At 50.6% G+C, this 18,876-nt stretch overlaps 2 protein-coding genes across 2 annotated transcripts; both read right to left on the bottom strand.

Annotated features, from left to right (window-relative positions):
• Positions 1-693: 693 nt before the first annotated feature.
• Positions 694-4,218, bottom strand: LOC122377494. Its single transcript, XM_043357558.1, has 2 exons — positions 1,513-4,218; positions 694-1,218 (listed from the first exon to the last, which is right to left on the bottom strand). Exon 1 carries the CDS (start codon positions 4,062-4,064, stop codon positions 2,448-2,450), a length of 1,617 nt encoding a protein of 538 aa, XP_043213493.1. The 5' UTR covers positions 4,065-4,218; the 3' UTR covers positions 694-1,218; positions 1,513-2,447.
• On the bottom strand, positions 4,138-9,182 carry LOC122377533. Its single transcript, XM_043357644.1, has 4 exons — positions 9,011-9,182; positions 4,963-8,716; positions 4,509-4,752; positions 4,138-4,152 (listed from the first exon to the last, which is right to left on the bottom strand). Exons 2-4 carry the CDS (start codon positions 7,995-7,997, stop codon positions 4,138-4,140), a joined length of 3,294 nt encoding a protein of 1,097 aa, XP_043213579.1. The 5' UTR covers positions 7,998-8,716; positions 9,011-9,182.
• Positions 9,183-18,876: the final 9,694 nt, after the last annotated feature.

Here is an 18,876-nt window from a genome sequence, read left to right as displayed (position 1 = left end):
GGGGCATAGTAATTAGTGCGGACAGCCGACTGCCAATTCGCTAATCCCCCAGGCTCTGTTCCCATCAGCCAGCACGTTGGCGAGAGAAGTGAACGAGGAGAGTGGATAGCTGTGGGATATAGCGAGAAGAGTGTGCGCGATATACTTTACAGTATATATAGTCGCATATCGTATCATGTGGAAAGCTGAAATGTACGTAATAGCACTTCTATGACCACGATTGATCTTAGAAAAAAATGGTTTCACCGTTGTCAGCAGTGTTCTTTATTGCAATGACTCAGGGAACGTCTGATGACATATTCGCAAATCGCTCCTTGGCTCCAAAATACAAATTACTTTAACGAACTTCTTTGAATTTTTTCCGGCAAAAAAATTTGCTCTAGAACGCATCACATGCTGAGCGATTTACAATTCGAAAAGTCGTATCACCTCTCTTACGGTCCTATCACACCTTCTACCAGCCCAATCCCAGCTTGGCCACTTGAAAGCTTGGTGTGGCGACATCGGCGTTCGAATACTCATGCTGCCATAAATTGGGTGGGCTCGGCAATGCTGCCTGGCGGTCTATTGAGACACAGTCGTATATCGTTGGCCTTATGACGGCCGACTGTTGTGTCGAACGACGTCCCCAGCCGCCGTTCGAGCGAGCCGACCTCCGAGGGTGGCCTCTACAGACTGTCAGAGGGACTGTTTCCACAATCGCCCTTCGCCCATATCTTCAGACGCGTCCTGAGTCCCTACTGCCTTGACGTCAAATAAACCAAAATAAAATAAAAAAGGAAAGTCATGAAACAAATGGTATTCAAGGAGCAGCAAGCAGGCAGTGATATACCAACAGACAGTCGGTCGGAGAGACAAACAGACGGACGGTTTTCTGCAAACAATCACAGATGGGAATTACACTCAGTATGGGCACATCACGTACTGCATCCATAGTTATGTCAAGAATTGCTGTTAACTCCGTATAAACACAGCAATAAACCTTCAATCAACATTAAGTCAAGGTTGACGTCTGACAATCATTACTTTAACAGTTCAAGTTCATTGATGTTAGCACGCAATCAACAGTTTGCTAATTTGCATCTTTAAATTAACAGTTGTACTGACCAGATATGTTTGGGCACGACGGTGGAACAAAAACAGTGGCAGCGGCTGGCTCAATCTCAGTCCGCACTCGTAGGTCCGCGGCTCAGCTGGCTCACACTCAGCTGGACGGCCCTAGAACCACCCCAAACATATGTATGAACGTTGTCTACTTTGACAATGATAAACTAATGACGGTAAACAGCAAAACTAAAGAACCTGCACCCAGTAGTACAGTAAATCAAAGTACAACATTGAAAGCGCGACGAAAGTGGCGCTACGTTGGTTTGTTGCCATTTCCGCTGAATTCAACATCGCTCACAGCTAGCAGAAAATATATCAGACAATACTAATTGTGCTAGCTATCACTTGGATGCATTCATTAAACATTTCAGACAATCATCAATAAGAAAATGAAAGCATACGTACGACGGCCCTCGACACCAGTGGTTCATTCAAGAATGAGCCTGCGTGGTCTACAATTTGGATGCGTCTCGTGCGCCAAACTCGTCAAAGACACGCGAGCAAACGCGGCCACTAAATGACGGGCCGGCTCCCGAACGTAAAGAGCCGCCAGATTTCTCACAAACGGCGACCGGTCGCAACATCCTCCCCCCTAGTTTTCGGACGAACCGAAAACTCACACATTGAGCGACCGAATATGCAGTACCAAATGCTCTCACAGCAAGGTAACGAAAGACAAATTCTTCTCACAGCACTGCAAACAGCAATTGTCGGCTCTTGCACACGCGACTGCATGGCCGCCAGGTAAGCACAAAACGCACTGTGCGCGCAGTCCGAAGTCACGCACTAACGCCGTTCACCGATGCCGGTCACGGTAACGCATCACCACCGCACGAGGCAGCCTGAGGCCGAAGGCGCCGCCCCCGGGCGGCATGGTCATTTCTCCGCGCACCACGCACAGTCACATCGCACGGTAGTAGCCGAGCCGAAGATGCTGCGCGCCGCCAGCCGACACGACCGCTCGGGCAGCAGCGCGCACGAAGTACACCATCCTCGTAGGTCCGTGTGTGCCGTCGTGTACACCAGGACGGCACGCCGTAGTCCAGCGATGAGTCGCCGGCTCCAGCTCGGCGAAGAAGACGATCCATGTCCGAGACGCCGCCTCGCCAGTCGGAGACAGCAGCCCAGTAGTCCGACGTCCAGTCCAGGCCCGCGATCGCTGCTGCTTTCCAGGATCACAGGCACGAGGAGGGTCGGAAATGGTTATAAATACGGCTACGGATTCAATGACAATGGGAAGGGGTAACAAAACAAAACAAAACAAATAAAATAAATACGTGTGGGTATCATAACACAAAATGCAGTGCTCATCAGTGCAAAACGATGACTCATCGGCAGCTTTACTGGGAACTAGACCTCTCTAGCACACAAAGCTTGTGGCTGGGTCTCTTGTACACCCCAGTCGGTGTACGGACGAGGACCGAACGCACGGTCCCATCAGCGCTTGGGTAGGTCTCCTGTACCACACCAAGAGGCCAGAAGCCTCTAGGCGTGTCCTCCGTCATCACCAGGACGACATCATCCACGGCGAGATTTGGTCTCTCCTTGTTCCATTTCTTGCGCGAGCTGAGAGTCGGCAGATACTCCCGCAACCACCTTCTCCACACTTGATTCGTGAGCATCTGCACATGCCGCCAACGTTTGCGGGTCGTGTCGCCGTCCTCGAAGACGCCCGGAGGAAGTCCTGACGCGCTCGCCGTCTCTCCAGCAAGAAGGAAGTGGTTTGGAGTGATCGACTCCGGATCGCTGTTGGCTCCTGAGACGTAGGTGAGCGGGCGTGAGTTTATGACATACTCCACCTCGACGACAGTCGTGTGCAGGACATCGTCGGACACCGTCTGATTTCCCAACACGGCACGGAGGGCCCTCTTCACCGAGGCGACGAGCCTTTCCCAGGCACCACCCATATGACTCGCCGTCGGTGGATTAAACTTCCACACGATGTCCATCTGGCTGAGAGACTCGTCGATCTTCCGCTGATTCCATTCAGCCAACGCCTCTCGCAGCTCTCGCTCTCCGCCCACCAGGTTGGTGCCATTGTCAGAGCAGATACACCTCGGCCTCCCTCGCCGTCCGATGAACCTGCGCAGAGCAAGTAGAAAGGAATCGGTGTCCAATCCATGGGCGACTTCAAGATGTATCGCCCGCGTAGCGAGGCATGTGACGAGCAGGACATACCGTTTTTCCGTTTTCCGGAACTTTCGGACTGTCAAAGGTCCAAGGAAGTCCAGACCGCAGTTTGCGAAGGGTCTATCCATTTCAACTCTGACCCTTGGGAGAGCCGCCATCTCAGGACACACTGGCTGAGCTCGCCTGTTGCGGCACACAGCACAGCTCCGTAGAATCCTCTTCACTGTTGATCTCGCCTTCGGAGTCCAGAACCTGTACCGAAACTGGTTCAGAGTGTGGCTCATTCCCGCGTGCATGGATCTCACGTGAAGATCTGAGACGATCAGTCGCGTAACATCACTGGAGGGATGCAACACGATCGGCTCTCGGGAGATCTCAGCCAGTGGTGCACTACCAAGGCGACCCTTCGCCCTGATGAGGCCCTGGTCGTCACGAAAGAGAGACAGGTCAGTTGGCGAGTCGAGCGCCATCTTTGCCTGGTCTTCCCGAAAGATCAGGAGTTCTGCTCTCTTCAGCTCGTCGACGTTCAGCACTCCGCTCTGCTTGGGCTTCTTTGTTATCGCTGATCTGAGATTGCTGACGAACCGCAGAGACAAGGCCACTACTCGCCGGTACTTGCTCCACGACGAATAGGCCGAAGGATCCACGAGCCTGGACTGCGAATCACCGACGAAGGCGACTATCGTCTTCACAGAGGTCCTCCTGAGTTCAGGTTGCTCTGGATGGAGACCCGGGATCCGCGTCTTCGGCCACTCTTGTTCGTCTTGGGTCAGGAATTCGGGTCCCGACCACCAGAGGTCACACTCCTTCAGCATTGAGGCTGACATCCCTCGAGAGGCTATGTCCGCTGGGTTCTGCTTTCCTGGTACATGTTTCCAATCAGATGGTTCACACGATTCTCTAATCTCCGCTACTCTGTTGGCAACAAAGGTACGGAACGTGCGACTTTCGTTAGAGATGAACTGGAGCACCACCTGACTGTCCGTCCAGAACACAGTTCGGCTGAAGGCATACGACATCTCCCTCCTGATGATGCCCGCCAAACGCACCGCCAAGACCGCCGCCTGCAGCTCAAGACGCACAATGGACAACTGCTTGAGCGGAGCCAATCGCGAGCGCGACATGATGAGGGCACTGTGGTGGTGACCCGCGGTGTCTGTGAACCTGACGTACCCTGCGGCGGCAAAGGCACGCTCTGAAGCGTCAGCGAACAGATGTAGTTCGACCGTGTGAACCTCTTCAGTGACAGCAGACTTCAAGCATCGAGGTACAGCCAGATCTTCCAGATAGGACAGTTCTCCCAGCCAGTTCTTCCATATCACCAGCTCTTCTTCGGGCATGTCTTCGTCCCATGCCAGCTTCTTCTGCCACAGCGTCTGTATGAGGCACTTGGCGATCAGCACAAACGGAGTGATGATCCCAAGCGGATCAAAGAGCATGGCTGTTCTCTGCAACACCCCTCGCTTCGTAGAGGCCACATCAACCTCTTTCACACGGACACTGAGAGTGTCCGCGCTGGGGGACCACACACAACCCAGCGCCTTTTGCGGTGTACCTTTTACCAACGTGAGAGTCTTCTGACTGACGTCACGGTCGTCTTCTTCAATGTCTTCCAGCAGCCCTGGCAGATTGCTGCGCCACTTGGTTAGGCGGAACCCTCCTTGGCGCAAGAGGGTCGTGACTTCCCGGCGCGCAGCCCTTGCTGCTTCCACACTTGGTTCCGACCGAAGGTAGTCATCCATGTAGAAGCTTGCTACCAGTGACTCACGATCAACTTCGGTCCCCCCGGTCCCAGGGTTCTCCGTCAGAGCGCGGCGCAGGATGTGATTGGCCACGGTAGGGCTACACTTGGCCCCGAATATCACAACACACATTTGGTACATGTCGGGAGGTTTCTTGAGGTCGATACTCCTCCACAGAAAGGAGAGTGCTGGCTGGTCCTGTGGACGCACTCTAATCTGGTGAAACATCTGATAGATGTCAGCGACAAGGGCGCACTGCTCCTCCCTGAAACGTAGCAGAACTGCACACAGGTTCTGGAGCAAGTCAGGTCCTTTGAGGAGTTCCGTGTTGAGAGAAATCCCGTCCTGTTCGGCAGCCGCATCAAACACCACACGAGGCTTCGGCTTGTCCGGCCGTGTGACAGCGTGATGAGGAAGCAGCCATCTTTTCTTCTCCTTGAGCTGCTTCTCTTCTGAGGAGACCTTTCGGGCGTATCCCTGATCCACGTATCCTTCAATGACCTCAGAATACAGCTTGGCTTTCTCTGACTTCCGCATCAGACTGTGTTCCAACGACGTGAGACGCTTTAGAGCCATCTTGTGGTTGTCTGGCATCTCCGCTTGCTCGTCACGCCAGGGCAGACCGACTTCGTAGCTGTCACCCACTCGCCTTGTCGTTTCCTCCAGGATCTTCATTGTCTTCACATCTTCTGGGGAGAGCCCATCTCCGGCGAGCTTGGTCCCGAAGGCCTCTGTACTCCACCAGTCCTGGAGAGTGTCGGTGAGTTCTTGGTCTGCTTTCTGGAGAAACATCACTTCTTTGGGTCCGTCTGGCTTACAACCGAAGACACTCCCGGTCAGCGACCATCCGAAGGCGGTCCTGATGGCTGTTGGCTGCCCACGTTGACCTACCCTGGCCTCCGTCTGAAGTACTGCTTCCAAGCAGTTGGCGCCCAATAGGAGCTCCACTTCTCCAGCTGTGCATTCTGGAATGCTGAGATCCTGCAGGTGCTTCCACTCGTGTCTGTTCCTGGCGCTGACTGTAGGCGTCCTCACATTAACTCTCGTAACAGAGTAGGCTTCTGGGACGCAGATCATCCGGGAGCGGTCTTCCGTCTCTGCCAGGGGACTCACTGTCAGCTGGACACGCTGTGACGCCTTCTCTTCGCCATCAGACTCCACGTTGCGCAGACGGAGTGACTGCGGTTGTCCGGTGATGTTCAGCTCTCGCAGTGCGGATGCGCAGCAGAGTGATGTTTGTGCACCTGGGTCCAGCAGAGCCAGAGTGTCCCTTTTCTTGCCGTTTGCTCCATGGATACGGACGGGTACCACTTGCAGTAGGACCGTTGGCGACGCCCTGTCTTCGTTGGTGAATGAGGCGACAGTGTGCTGACTTGCTTCTAACTGAGCAGGCCGTTCCGTAGATGCTGTAGTATCTGGTCCTTGCCCGAGCCGCCTCAGCCTCTTACTCCCGTGCAGGAGTCTGTGGTGCCTCAGCCGGCAGCCTTGAATACCACATGTTCTTGCTGATCGACATTCTCTGCTGCGGTGTCCCACTCTCAAGCAGCTGAAGCAGGCGCGCTGGCTCGCGATAACCTGCGCACGCTCGTCTGCGTTCTTCGCTTTGAAGCTGGCGCAATCCCACAGACTGTGGCTCGAGCCACAACAAACGCAGTCGGTCCTCGGACTCTGAGTTGTAGCGAATGCCGACGCAACTCGCGGCTCAGGTGTAAAGCCTCCACGACGAGTCGGGCGAACGGGTCCTGGTCTGTCTGGAGCTGAAACACAATGCAGGGAGATCCTTACCTGCAGCTTCAGCCACTCGTTGAATTCCAGCAGACTCGCTCTGGCTTCGAGGCTGAGAGCATGTTTAGCCCATTCCCGTTTCAACTCACTTGGGAGCTTGTCGACCAGTCTCCGAAGATTCTCCTGACTGTACAGGTCTCCCTTGAAGTCAAGTCTGTCCAGAACAGTGACAGCTGAGTTGACATCAGCGTAGAACTGCTCCAGAGTCCTGATGGTGGGAGATGGGTGCCTGAAAATGGTGTTCAACTTCGCTCGAACGATGTCCTGCTCTCGACCAAACCGCTCTTCCAGTATCTGCAGGGCTTCAGGATACAGGCTCGGATCACACATCATACCACTGATCAGCTGCCGAGGAAGGCCGGTCACTGAAGACTGTAAAAACACCATCTTCTCTGCAGCACTCAGCGACATCTGGTCATGCACAAGGGCCTTAAACAAACCAAACCATGTCGGCCACTCACTTGGATCACCCGAGAAGGTACGCAGTGATAGGCGAGGCAGACTCCTGCCGACATCATGAGTCACACCTGGATCTTGAGGAGCTTCCCTGACCGGCTGGGCCATCTTCTCATCCCCGCCCACACACATCACCTTCGGTTCGTTCAACTCTAACTTGTCTTCCTTTCCTGTGATCTTCTCATCAGCAAAGTCATCTTTTCTTTCCCAGGCCAGACCACTCTCTGCCGCTTTACGTAGGGTTGCTTCTAGCCTGGCTGCTTCTACCTCATCTTGCACAGCCTGCAGTTTGTGCTTCTGCTTGAGTGCTTCTTCCTCCTTTTCTTGTGACAACTGCTGAGTTAGCTGCTCCAGCTTCAGCTGTTTCAACTTCAGTTGGATTTCTGCCTCTCTGGTCCCCATGGATGCAGCTGAGGTTCCTGACTGCTGAGTTGCACTCCTTTTGCTTAGCCCAGAAACAACTGATTGAGGCTCATCCTTTCTCTCTTCCAGATATTCACCAATTCTTTCCACAGTGTTGTCATAGGACTGGATGGCTTCATTGTAGGTTTTCTCAGCAGTCTGAGTTTGCTCTTCATTTACAAGTACTTCAATATAAGCATGATGTGCTTCTGTGACGCTATCTGCAGCAGCATCAAGATCTTTCAACAAGCTTGTCAGCTCTGTACGACTGCCCCTTGCATTCACAATCACAAGAGCACGCCTCCTGAGATTGGTGAGGGATCCTAGTCGTCTGGCCCGAACATTTTTCAACTTTCGCACTTCAGACAAATCCATCTTGCCATATGTGAACAGTGCACAACTACTCAACAAACATCTTGATCTTACAGAGGCATTTCACAGCACACCTGACAACTTGAACCCACTTGCAAACTTGCACATCTGAAACTTCCTTCATTGCTGGTAGCTATCAAACATCAGAACTTCTTCACAACGTCTGAAACTTCTGACCACATATCTGAAAACTGTTTCCACAATCGCCCTTCGCCCATATCTTCAGACGCGTCCTGAGTCCCTACTGCCTTGACGTCAAATAAACCAAAATAAAATAAAAAAGGAAAGTCATGAAACAAATGGTATTCAAGGAGCAGCAAGCAGGCAGTGATATACCAACAGACAGTCGGTCGGAGAGACAAACAGACGGACGGTTTTCTGCAAACAATCACAGATGGGAATTACACTCAGTATGGGCACATCACGTACTGCATCCATAGTTATGTCAAGAATTGCTGTTAACTCCGTATAAACACAGCAATAAACCTTCAATCAACATTAAGTCAAGGTTGACGTCTGACAATCATTACTTTAACAGTTCAAGTTCATTGATGTTAGCACGCAATCAACAGTTTGCTAATTTGCATCTTTAAATTAACAGTTGTACTGACCAGATATGTTTGGGCACGACGGTGGAACAAAAACAGTGGCAGCGGCTGGCTCAATCTCAGTCCGCACTCGTAGGTCCGCGGCTCAGCTGGCTCACACTCAGCTGGACGGCCCTAGAACCACCCCAAACATATGTATGAACGTTGTCTACTTTGACAATGATAAACTAATGACGGTAAACAGCAAAACTAAAGAACCTGCACCCAGTAGTACAGTAAATCAAAGTACAAAATTGAAAGCGCGACGAAAGTGGCGCTACGTTGGTTTGTTGCCATTTCCGCTGAATTCAACATCGCTCACAGCTAGCAGAAAATATATCAGACAATACTAATTGTGCTAGCTATCACTTGGATGCATTCATTAAACATTTCAGACAATCATCAATAAGAAAATGAAAGCATACGTACGACGGCCCTCGACACCAGTGGTTCATTCAAGAATGAGCCTGCGTGGTCTACAATTTGGATGCGTCTCGTGCGCCAAACTCGTCAAAGACACGCGAGCAAACGCGGCCACTAAATGACGGGCCGGCTCCCGAACGTAAAGAGCCGCCAGATTTCTCACAAACGGCGACCGGTCGCAACAGGGACTCTGACCTCACTGAGGGGGTATACAGACTGACAGAGGTACTCTGACCTCACTTAGGGGATATACAGACAGTCAGAGGGACTCTGACCTCACTGAGGGGGTTCTTCAGACTGACAGAGTCGTTTTGCGGTGGTCATTATGTGCGTGTGTAAGGGCGGTGCGTACTGGTGTGTACAAATAAAAAAGATTCGGTACCAGTGGTCATGCTTCAGGGAGGTTGCCGCCTGACTGACGATAACAGTCTTATACGGCAACAGGTGACCCCTGCATCGTGCAGAGTCTGAGAACACGATGAAATTTTGATGTACCGCGATGAAAAGGAGCGAGCAGCTCTGAGGCATAAACTCGGGAGCAGGACGAATCGCGTGACCCCGAGCGTCTTGAGTCTATTCAGCTTAGGGTTCGGTACTGATTGGTACTGTGAAGGTATATGCTCTATCTGATTTTGATAAACATTCGCAAATTGTTGTGAAAAAATACAGCGCTATAATAAGCTCATAATTATTCCATTTTTCGATCGCTTTCAAAACGAAGTTAGAGAAGGTCGATGAGCTCAGATCCTTGCGGGATATATGTATGTGAGTTCAGCAGGGAGTCCGGGCTGCGAACGAAGTCATCATTTGTCGACGTCCATTCGCCATGATTAAACGCACAGCATCAGTATGCAGGCTACGAGCCACTTTCAAGTCATATATCAGACTTGAACCCGTAAAATGATTTTTAAAACCAACTGATGCCGCTGGAAAGTTCGAACGGTTCGACGCCGATTGGCAAAGGCCCTCAGGCGCTGGGCGCATGCTACGCAAAGCGCCTGCTTTAAATCATTAAGTACTATGCTCAACAATTCTGAAAATAGCGTGAGCTGAGTGTTGAAAATGGTATGTAACCCTTCCATTGGCAGCTGCTTATGACTCACCATTTCAGCGCCCGACAGCTGGCGGACACCGTTTACAGAGCGAGGCAACGGCACGTTTTCCAGACTCTAATTAGCCCAGCCTGTTGACGGGTGACCTATCGCTCATAGAGGCTCATCCTGCGACTCTATGTAAGTTTGGTCGTTAGCCGCTTGAAGTTGGCAGACGTGAGCTATGGAGACAGCGAGCCTATTACAACTTCGCGGGATCCACTAGTCACATCTGGATTTGAAGCGTTAAGGTGGACTTTTCGTTATTTTATTGGAGGAAGAAACAGAGCTGCCCTTCTGTAAAACATAGCTTAAAATTTCCTGTTACAGGAAGCATTTTTATTCTTATTTGGGGCAATTTTCAATATATTGGTGCAGATGTCACAGCCCTTAGGAAAAATGACGATAGCAATGCCGCCTCAAATTGATGCGTAAGCAGTTCCATATCGAGGTGCCACGTTCGCGCGGCGGACCAATCTACCGAGCCCTTTGAGCATCAGCGCAAATGCTGATATTCACCCGATGGGACCCTCCTCTTATCCTTTCCTAATGCATTGACGATGGCGGCATCGCATTCTATCAGCTATAGCGTATCAGATTGCACTCTTCCAGCTTTAAAAAGCCATCTGGTCGACTCAATTCTGCAGCGGCGGCGGTGGAGGCACAAGAGGTTCGGTGATCGAGGCCCTCCGAAATGAGCCGCCTGTTTGATGAGCGATCTGACCGCTGGCCCTCGCCTCTCAGAGCAATCTATATTGACGTCGCCACAGACCTGAAGTAAAAACACCGGACGGGCCCAACGAGAGTCGAACGACTCGGGGTGGTCGACTGGCAAACAGCGACTCGGCTCAGCCGAAACGGCTACATCCGCGCGGCACACAGTGGAGAGGGAGAACGAGGGAGGGAGAGAAAGGGAGAGAGGGAGAAAGAGAGAGAGAGAGAGAGAGAGAGAGAGAGAGAGGAGCAGGAAATCAGACAGCCAAAGGTAATGACTCTTAGGTCTGGTATGCCTTTAGTAGCTATCGATTTCTACCATAATTGCGGCTATAAGCCCGAAGCATGAGAACGCCTGTGCGGATTTCTGCCGGAGGGGACGAGAGTGTCGCCTCCCATTACCATGTTATGATAGCAGATCCAATCCAAACAGACCAGAGTGCGTCTTGGATGGTCACAGCCGCACTTTGTATCGAGAGCCGGCGTGACTCGTTTCCCACGCCTCTGCCAAAGACAGAGCTCGGCAGAGGTGGTGATAAATTGTCGACAGATAGGGAGTCAAGGGTCCGGGGTCCGACCTGGCACTTCTCGTTTCTCTCCGATACCAGCACTTATCTAAGCGGCCGAAAGGCCGTCTTCAATCAGCTTAGTCAATGAGTGCGCCTCAAAATAAAATATAGCAATGGAGGGAACATAAAGTCTTGATGATGGAGTTTCCTTAGACTTATTTTGGATATAACTAAATACGTATTTATTTGATATTCTGAAGGGACGTCTGCTTTCATGTTTCTAAAAAGTGACCCTATGAAATGTTATGCAAGAATTTTGATAAGGTAAAATAGGCGAACCGGAACGTAGCCTGTGGAATCCTTGGTGTTATATAATACTGAACGAGGCCGGTGTAAATAAATTTTCAAGACCGAGGTCCTTACTGGATTTTTGAACGAGGCCGAAGGCCGAGTTCAAAAATCAGTAAGGACTGAGGTCTTGAAAATTTATCACCGGCCGAGTTTGGTATGTATTTTACTGTATGCCAACGATAAATTTATTTTCTGGACCGAAGCTCTTAGCCGACTTAGGAACGAGACCATCCCAAAATGTTGGCTTAAGTGCATTCTGGTAATACATTTTTGACCGTGGTCAATTTGCTTACACCAGTTATTACCACACCCCTCTGGCTAATGTATTTGAATAGGCCAGGCATACAGTAAAATAATTAATGCCACCTGTATTTTTGAAGAAATAGTGCGGAAAGTTATTTTTGGTAACAAACTAGCAGTTTCAGAGTTTTCTGTTCTCTCTCCCGGCTGGTGATGTCGCTGAGTTTCAGTTTGGTTCTCGGCTCGGGTTCAGTTCGGTTCTCCATTTCTGCGCGGCTGTCAGGTCTCCTCAGAGACCCGCCGACCTCCCCGGTCAGTCAGACAGAGTTCTTCTCCGACCCAGCTCCACAAAACAATATCCACCGGCATCGTAAACAACACACCTCCTCGCCCAAAGAAATACGGAGCGTCCCGCAAAACAGGTTACGCTGAGTAACGACCTTTGTCTGCGTGCGCCGACTGAGCAAACAACCGAAACCTCGGTATAATTGAAGTGCCACACACAAATGTTCCAATATCTATACCGGCTCATCGTTGGATACTAATGCGAAGAAAGAGACTTGTGGAAAGGGTAGTAGGAAAACAGTAAAGTCATTGGAAGAACGTCATAGCTGGCTGCTACAGGCTAAATATTCCAAAAGTGTAATCCATAAGATCCCCGTTATCCAAAGTATGACAAATTTTTGAAGGTTTTGATCAAACGCAGTAATGCTGTTTAGAAAGTAGGAAGTAACGTTGTGCTAAGTATGTCTATTGCGTTAATAACTTAAGCCCTAATCATAATCAGCCTAGAATCATCATTCACGTTCAGCATTGTTACGTCAAATAACAAAACACCAAACCCTGTGTTGCAACAAAGCTCGCTAGCATCTCTATCACTCATGGCCTCTAAAAAGTCACTCCATAAAATTTCTGACATCACTTCCGCCCTGATACCGTCTTCCGTCTCTATACCATTGGCCGGGGGTGACGGCACCGGGCGTCGGTTTCGGCTCCGGCCGCCGATCGGCCTATTCGTCAGCGGCAGGGTGCTGCGTCGACTGCGACGGCGGCCCGGGGGGGGGGGGTGCCGGTCCGCGCCCCACGGCCGGCTCTGCCCCGTCTGCGCCGACGGAGACACGAGTAACTTGTTACCGAACGGCGCTGACAGGGCAGAAACGCTCCTTTGTTTTATTATTTGCTTCTTGGGAACATCAGGGTGCTTTGTGTAATGGATGAGGCCAGGAACGCTTATTCATAATAATACTGACGTGAGATAAGAGGCTCCAGGTCTTATTGTGATAACAAACTGTGATGTGTTATAATTAGACACGCACGAGACACGCACGAGATTAGTCCACGCCAGGCAAATTGACATGCACCTTTATGCTGTTTTTTGGAATTAATTGTTGTCAGTTTATATTCTTCCGCGGCAAAAAAGATCATCGTCGATTTCATCATTCTACCCACCACCACACATTTCACGTAGAAACGGCACAAGCACACGTAATGATAACGCTACCTTCTTACATAATGCCGGTGAATATATTCAGCTCTGAATGAGCTCTGATGCATTCAGATGCATCACTTCACACACCCTTGAGCGCTGCCGAGACGGGTTCCGGTGGCCACCGAGCACGGGGCCGTGTTCCGTTCGCGGAAACTCGGCCCGGCTGCAGCAGCCATATTGGCCGCAGCTCGGGCTGCAGCGCCGTGCTGAGTGACGCCGCTAATAGCTGGCAGAAGCGGCGCCCTTTGCAGCCGCCTCCGGCCAATCGTCGGCGCTGATCCGTCCGCTCCGTTCGGCTCAGAGGTCAGCGAGCGGTCAGAGCAGCCGCCAGGTCAGACCGCCGCGCTGGTCGGGTCAGCGGAGCGGTCAGAGCAGCAGGTCAGACCGCTGATCGGACCAGCGAGCGGTCAGAGCAGACAGGTCAGAACGTGATCGGGTCAGCGGCTCAGTCAGAGAAGCTAGGCTAGACCACTGATCGGGTCAGCCCGACTGGTCACTGGTCAGAGAAGCCAGGTCAGACCGCTGCAGCTGATCAGGTCGAATGGCCGTGCCAGAGGGGGTCGACTTGGGCCGGGGTCAGCCACCAACACCGCGTGCATACTGCAGCAGATTCCGTGCAGCCTCCGACCAAACTGTAGTGTGCCTGCTAGTAACTGCGCTGAGCGATAGCAGTGTAGCAGCGCTACTAGCGCTGAACTTAATGTGAACGTTCAAAGTAGGATTACCAGCGGCCGAAAAGGGACGCGGTGGGCGACTTTGGTGAACTTTGTCCGAAATATAGCGCTAAATAAAACTGTCAAGCCTGTCTTGGATCTCAGGAAACGGCTCTCAGTGGGCAAAGTCTGCAACAGAATAACAGAAACTCAGTTCTAAGGTCAGTTGACGGAATAATTGCTCAACCAGGTGGATGGAAAGTGCTGTATTTACAAGGAAGTGACACAGTCTTCCCTGAAATATTGCGCTTCTAGGTGGAGTTAGACACTGTATTTGCATAGTTTAGCTTGGTATTTAGATAGTGACTGTACCTAATGTCCACTTTCCGAGGAATCCTTAAATTCGTCTCATGACGCAGGGATGTATAGTGTTCAATGAAAAATTATTAACACGAATGCTGTGGTCATGAGCTTGGAACCATTATTAATAATCGATATTTTTCCAGCCGGCTGCTGAGCTCGGCTCCGTGAAACCATTAATCACAGTCGCCGCTGCAAAGGTCGATGGTAGAGATGCGAGGCTAGAGTCGCTGCAGTGCAGTGAGGCGCCATTACCCTTCGACTATGGCCTAACCAGTCGTCACCACAGCAAAATGAAATAGAATGGTTGATAACTTTGTTCTGAATCGCATTGATATAATCGATAGCTGTCAATCTAAAACACCAAAACGCTTACCACATTTGTAGGATACCAGATTCTGAATAAGCACAGCACAGGAATGTTGAGGACGTCATTTTACTTGAAGCGGTTGCGTTAATGGAAATCCATGTCACGGACAAAAAACAGACGTTATTTATGTTTAGCTCTTTGCCATCAAATTTGATTACAGTCAATCACTGCAGATACTGCACATTATACATACAACAGTACCTACAATGTCAACCTTTCCTCTTTGAAGCCATAGCTCAATCAGGGAAAAAGATAGCAGACCATTTATCTTTAAAGGTCAAGATGACAGACCCACTGGTTGTGGGGAAAGAGGAATATATCCTCAAGAACTAGAGATGATTAAAGCAGCGTCATAAATAATCTGAGCTTGCATGGTAAACGTCCATAACGTTCCTCCGAAGGCCCCACAGCTCACACCTGTGCATGTCGGGAGGCGAGGGAGCGAGCGCAGGGACCTGGCGGGGTAGACTGTGCCGCTCTTCACCCGTGCGCAGCGGTACAGCATACTGAGAACGGAGGTTCTGTGGTTCCGGCCAGTTCGGGCTTCGCTTCGCATCACGCACTGTGATTGCTTTCGCTCTCGTAAGGTTTGTGGCTGGGATTGGGAGGAACAGCAAAATTATAGCTTGGAGATAACATGAAAACATGAATAAGGTCAAGGAAAAGGAAAAGCACAACATGTCAAGCTATGAAGTACATTTTAGTGCCCGTTCGCTTTTAACATCTCTGCTCTGTATGCTGCACCCAATGTCTAATGGTAAGCCTAGCAGTTATGCATCTTGCACCGATTTAAGTCTATAAATTGCGTATAAATTGAAAGATCATTGAACCAATGCCTACCTACCACCGGCTTCTCTTTCTAAAATCCCTAAATCAAAAGCTACTTTAATATTGAACCCGGAATCGAAAAGCAATTTCTCAGTAAAATTTCCCCTCCAGCAATATCTCCGGAGACCACTAGTATGATGATTTAACCACCTGGCCCTGCCTGAACAGGAAGTCAGGTGGCCGCTCGTGGGGCTCTATGGCCATCGGAGGGCGGCCCAGTCACCCTCCGCGGGCCCATTTCGGCCGCACTCTCCATATCCCCCCCCCCCCCGTCTCTGATGACAAGGGGAACATTCATTCTGGCCAGGGTTCATAATGTCCAGGGTACGATATGCCCAGTGTCGAAATGGCCAGTGCCTTGAATAGGCCAGAGTTCATAATGTCCAGGGATTGCATGGTCCAAATGCGGCCAACTGGCTGCAGGTAGGGTATATTCAAAGAGGCCAGGGTTCATAATGTCCAGGGCACGATGTGTCCAGTGTTCGAAATGGCCAGGGTTCATAATGTCCAGGACACGATGTGTCCAGTGTTCGAAATGGCCAGGGTTCATAATGTCCAGGGAACGATGTGTCCAGTGTTCAAAATGGCCAGTGCCTTGAATAGTTCACACATAATGTCCACAGTTCATAATGTCCAGGGATTACATAGTCATTGAAAGTGACGTCATTATGTAAAAACACGGAACCAGCTCAATGCGAAGCAGTGCAGTGCCGAAGGCAATGCCTTAGGAGAGATTACAGGCAATAGTAAATCAAATATTTTTAGGTTAAGTGGTTATGTATCTGGCTTCAGGCCGAAGGCCTGAAGCCTGATGCATAACCACTTAACCTAAAAATATTTGATTTACTATTGCTTGCAATCTATTCATGCGAGAAACTATTTCCTTATCCCCGGTAGGCAAACATCATTACCTTAGGTTAGGTTAGGCTAGGTTAGGTTAGGTTAGGTTAGGTTAGGTTAGGTTAGGTTAGGTTAGGTTAGGTTAGGTTAGGTTAGGTTAGGTTAGGTTAGGTTAGGTTAGGTTAGGTTAGGTTTGGTTTGGTTTGGTTGACTGTGTAATCCCTGGACACTATGAACTCTGGCCAATTCAAGGCACTGGCCATTTTGAGCACTGGACACATCGTGCCCTGGACATTTTGAACCCTGGCCATTTCGAACACTGGACACATCGTGCCCTGGACATTATGAACCCTGGCCATTTCGAGCACTGGACACATCGTGCCCTGGACATTATGAACCCTGGCCTCTTTGAATTTACCCTATCTGCAGCCAGTTGGCCACATTTGGACCATGCAAACCCTGGACAATATGAACACTGGCCAATTCAAGGCACTGGCCATTTCGAGCACTGGACACATCGTACCCTGGACATTATGAACCCTGGCCTAAATAATACGCACCCGATGACAAATGTGCGCGGGCGGCCATCAGTGTGTGTGGCGCAGCCCCGACGGCCGCCATGTGACTAAGACGGAACAGCGGACCCGCATCTGTCGACGTCCAGTCTGCCGGAGGACCCCGCGGAAGCTGCAAGCATCAGCAATTAATCAGAGGCCCGCAATCGGATCGGTAGGATTAGGCCGGATTGGAACGGATCAGCGCACGGCGCGGCCAGCCAGCCACGGACATCATATATCTAGCGGCGTTCGAAGTTACGGTCCACCAGGGGCGCTGGGCAGCGCTGCCGCGCCGGACGGAGCCGGGCCGCGCGGCGGCCGCCCGCCCGCGGGCAGTGGCTAGTCAGCCCGGCCCGTACAGCCTCCGACAGAGCGCCGTACAGTCGCTGACACAGGGACCGGCCCGGCGGACGGCGGCACGCGAGAGTGGGTAGCGGAAAGAGACAATGAGGAGACGCGCACTAGCGGAGACAAAAGAACCACACCGTCCAGGCAGAGAAACATCAATAGCCGACAAAGAGGAACAAATCGCCGCCAGACAGCGTTAGATAAATACAATGGACGCCACGGATGGCACACAAAAACAATAATGAAAAGTAATATGTCTCGTAAATGGCTGAGCCGATTTCATGACAATACTATTGCCGCTGCTTGTTAGGTGGGTACGGAAGACCTGCGATGCTATTTTCCCTCATTCAAAGATATACGTCTTGTTCCGGTTGTGAATGTTCGTGTGGGAAATGAACAACAAAAACTGTCGACGCAAACCACACGAATATAGCGTATGCAATACGTCTACTTCATTTACTACAAAGTACATTCAAGCAATGTATAACGCTTCATGGGTCCACAAGCTTTCTCATTTGCATTTTATCATCCAAATGGTCGCAAGCTTCGACTGATAGCGCAATATCAGCTAAAAGTTATGTCTGATAAAGCTCGGACTCCAGAGCATTACTGTCAGTTCCAATGCATACAACCAAACGACAACATGCAAGCACTGGTCCTGTTCATATGTAGCTAACACTGCAGTTTAAACAAATAGCTACATTGACTTCAGTTTCTGCTCTTTGCCGCGAGCGGACACAACTCCGCCGGCAGCTATCCGTCGTCACTGCAGCAGACATCGGGCCGCCTGGCCGGCCGTTCAGTACGTGCCGTCATTTCCGACACGATGATCCGATAAAGTGCCAGTCTCGCTGGCGGCATCACCAACGTCTCGGGGGAATGACATGTTGTCAGCGATGCTGCGATCCGATAGTTCTATAGCGTCAGCTCAGTGCCGGCTCATGGTGTTGATCGAGTGTGGCGAAATGGAGCCGTGGAGCGCGGGTGCAGTCAAGGGCTTTAAACCTCATGATGTTGTTAGTGGACCGTCCCAATTCAGTCTCGAACCGGTCTCATGGCCAATGTCAATAGTGGGTAATCCTGCCTTTATTGAAGCACTTAATGCAAGTTCAAGAAAGGGAGGAAGCCAAGGGGATAAAAACGGGGACAGGAAAGGTTGGCAAGATGTGTAACAGTAGTTAAATTTTCAGTTAACGTTGTGCTTGCTTCCATTGTTCATATTGGTACATACCCATTACTGTTAAGGCTACATCTTCAGTTTTTTTTTTACTACATGCTCAAACTGCACTACATAGGATGGAAGCATGCATTGTTTCAAATACTATCATGCCTCGTGAAACCACTAGGTACCCATATTCAAAACCACCGCCTTACAATGTACTAGAACAAAATTGTGATGTTATAGGCCAATCTGTTCCTGACTCATTTTTGTTCCACAGGGTCTGCTCTTTAAAGCTGGGAACCGGTGTCTCTTCCCTTTATACCCACAAAGAGTACACCCACCCCACGTAATAGGGAGTGA

The sequence above is a fragment of the Amphibalanus amphitrite genome, unplaced genomic scaffold (assembly GCF_019059575.1).
Source record: "Amphibalanus amphitrite isolate SeventyFive unplaced genomic scaffold, NRLGWU_Aamphi_draft 000046F_arrow, whole genome shotgun sequence".
Lineage (NCBI taxonomy): Eukaryota > Metazoa > Arthropoda > Thecostraca > Balanomorpha > Balanidae > Amphibalanus > Amphibalanus amphitrite.
The sequence above is the reverse complement of the archived record's forward strand: the minus strand, read 5'-3'. Positions and strand labels throughout refer to the sequence as shown.